Source organism: Condylura cristata, unplaced genomic scaffold (assembly GCF_000260355.1).
Source record: "Condylura cristata isolate star-nosed mole 26May11 unplaced genomic scaffold, ConCri1.0 scaffold00076, whole genome shotgun sequence".
NCBI lineage: Eukaryota > Metazoa > Chordata > Mammalia > Eulipotyphla > Talpidae > Condylura > Condylura cristata.
The window spans coordinates 353,863-354,908 of record NW_004567177.1 but is presented as its reverse complement, the minus strand read 5'-3'; the positions used below and the strand labels follow the sequence as shown (position 1 = coordinate 354,908).

Sequence of the window (1,046 nt, the reverse complement as noted above, 5' to 3'; positions counted from 1 at the left end):
GCGGGCCTAGGTCCGGGGCGCAGCGGGGCCCAGGGACAGGGCAGGTCCTTTGCCGAGGGCACCCGGGAGTTGGGCGCATTCGGGCCGTGAGGCGGGGCTCGGTGGGCGTCGGGGCGTTGGCATGGGCAGCCCCTGCACTTGGGCCTGCTGTGCGGGCGGGTGACACGGGCACCTGGGGGGCTGGGCGGGCGGTGCCCAGCCACTCCTGGGGCGCGACCTGGGCAGTGAGGCCCAGCGCCCAGGCCTGAAGCAGCTGACAGCCGTCCAGCACCGTCCCCTGGGGGTGTCGACCCGGCCGGCTGGGTTGTGCTCGGGAATCCCGTGAACCCCGCGGTGACTGTGCGGGAGAGTGGTCAGCTGCCCGGCCTCCTCGGTCGCCGAGCGCCCGCCCGCGGCTGCAGGCCCGTGCCGCCGAGGAGCGGAGCACATTTCCCCCCGCGGCGGGGAAGAGGCCAGGTCTGGGGGCGCAGGAAGGTGCGGGGCTGTGGGGGGGGAGACTCAGGGGCAGCGGGGTACGGCTGTGGGGGCCGCGGGGGCTGAGGAGCTGGCAGGGCCGATGTGGCAGAGGCCACGGGCAGCAGGGTCTGGACACGGCGCAGCTGCCCATCCGTCATCCGCTGCCATTAGGGTCCCCAGGGCCTAGGCAGCGGCTAATGAGGGCAGCTGCCTGCAAGGCGGCAGCCAGCCACCGGTCTCCCCCAGGGGCTGGGGCAGGCCTGGCCACTGCCTCGGGACCAGGGGCCAGTGGGGCAGGACATGCCCCGGGCCCGCGCCCCCCCACGGCTGTGCTATGCGGAGGGTGATGCGGCCGTTTTCGGGGAGTCGCTGCTTCCTCAGCTGAGTCCGCTGGGCCTGGACACGAGCTGCTCCATTCTGACTGGGCTCTGCTGTCCGGAGCCAGAGGCCTGCTGAGGTGGCCACAGCCCCGAGCCCCAGGCCCCCCGCGAGCTGGGTCAGGCCGGCCGGGGCTCCTGCCCCCTGACCCTCCGTGGAGACTCTGGCCTTCACTTTCTCAAACCGCCGATCGCGGCCTACTGGGGCCCAGG

General features: G+C 73.9%; 1 protein-coding gene across 1 annotated transcript in view; it reads right to left on the bottom strand.

Annotated features, from left to right (window-relative positions):
* The window catches only part of LOC105854642, a 46,744-nt gene that overhangs the window by 3,492 nt on the left and 42,206 nt on the right, over window positions 1–1,046 (bottom strand). The window contains exon 5 of the mRNA XM_012734841.1: window positions 63–458. Within this exon, the coding sequence (XP_012590295.1) occupies window positions 63–458 (396 nt within the window). The remainder of the gene's footprint in view (window positions 1–62; window positions 459–1,046) is intronic.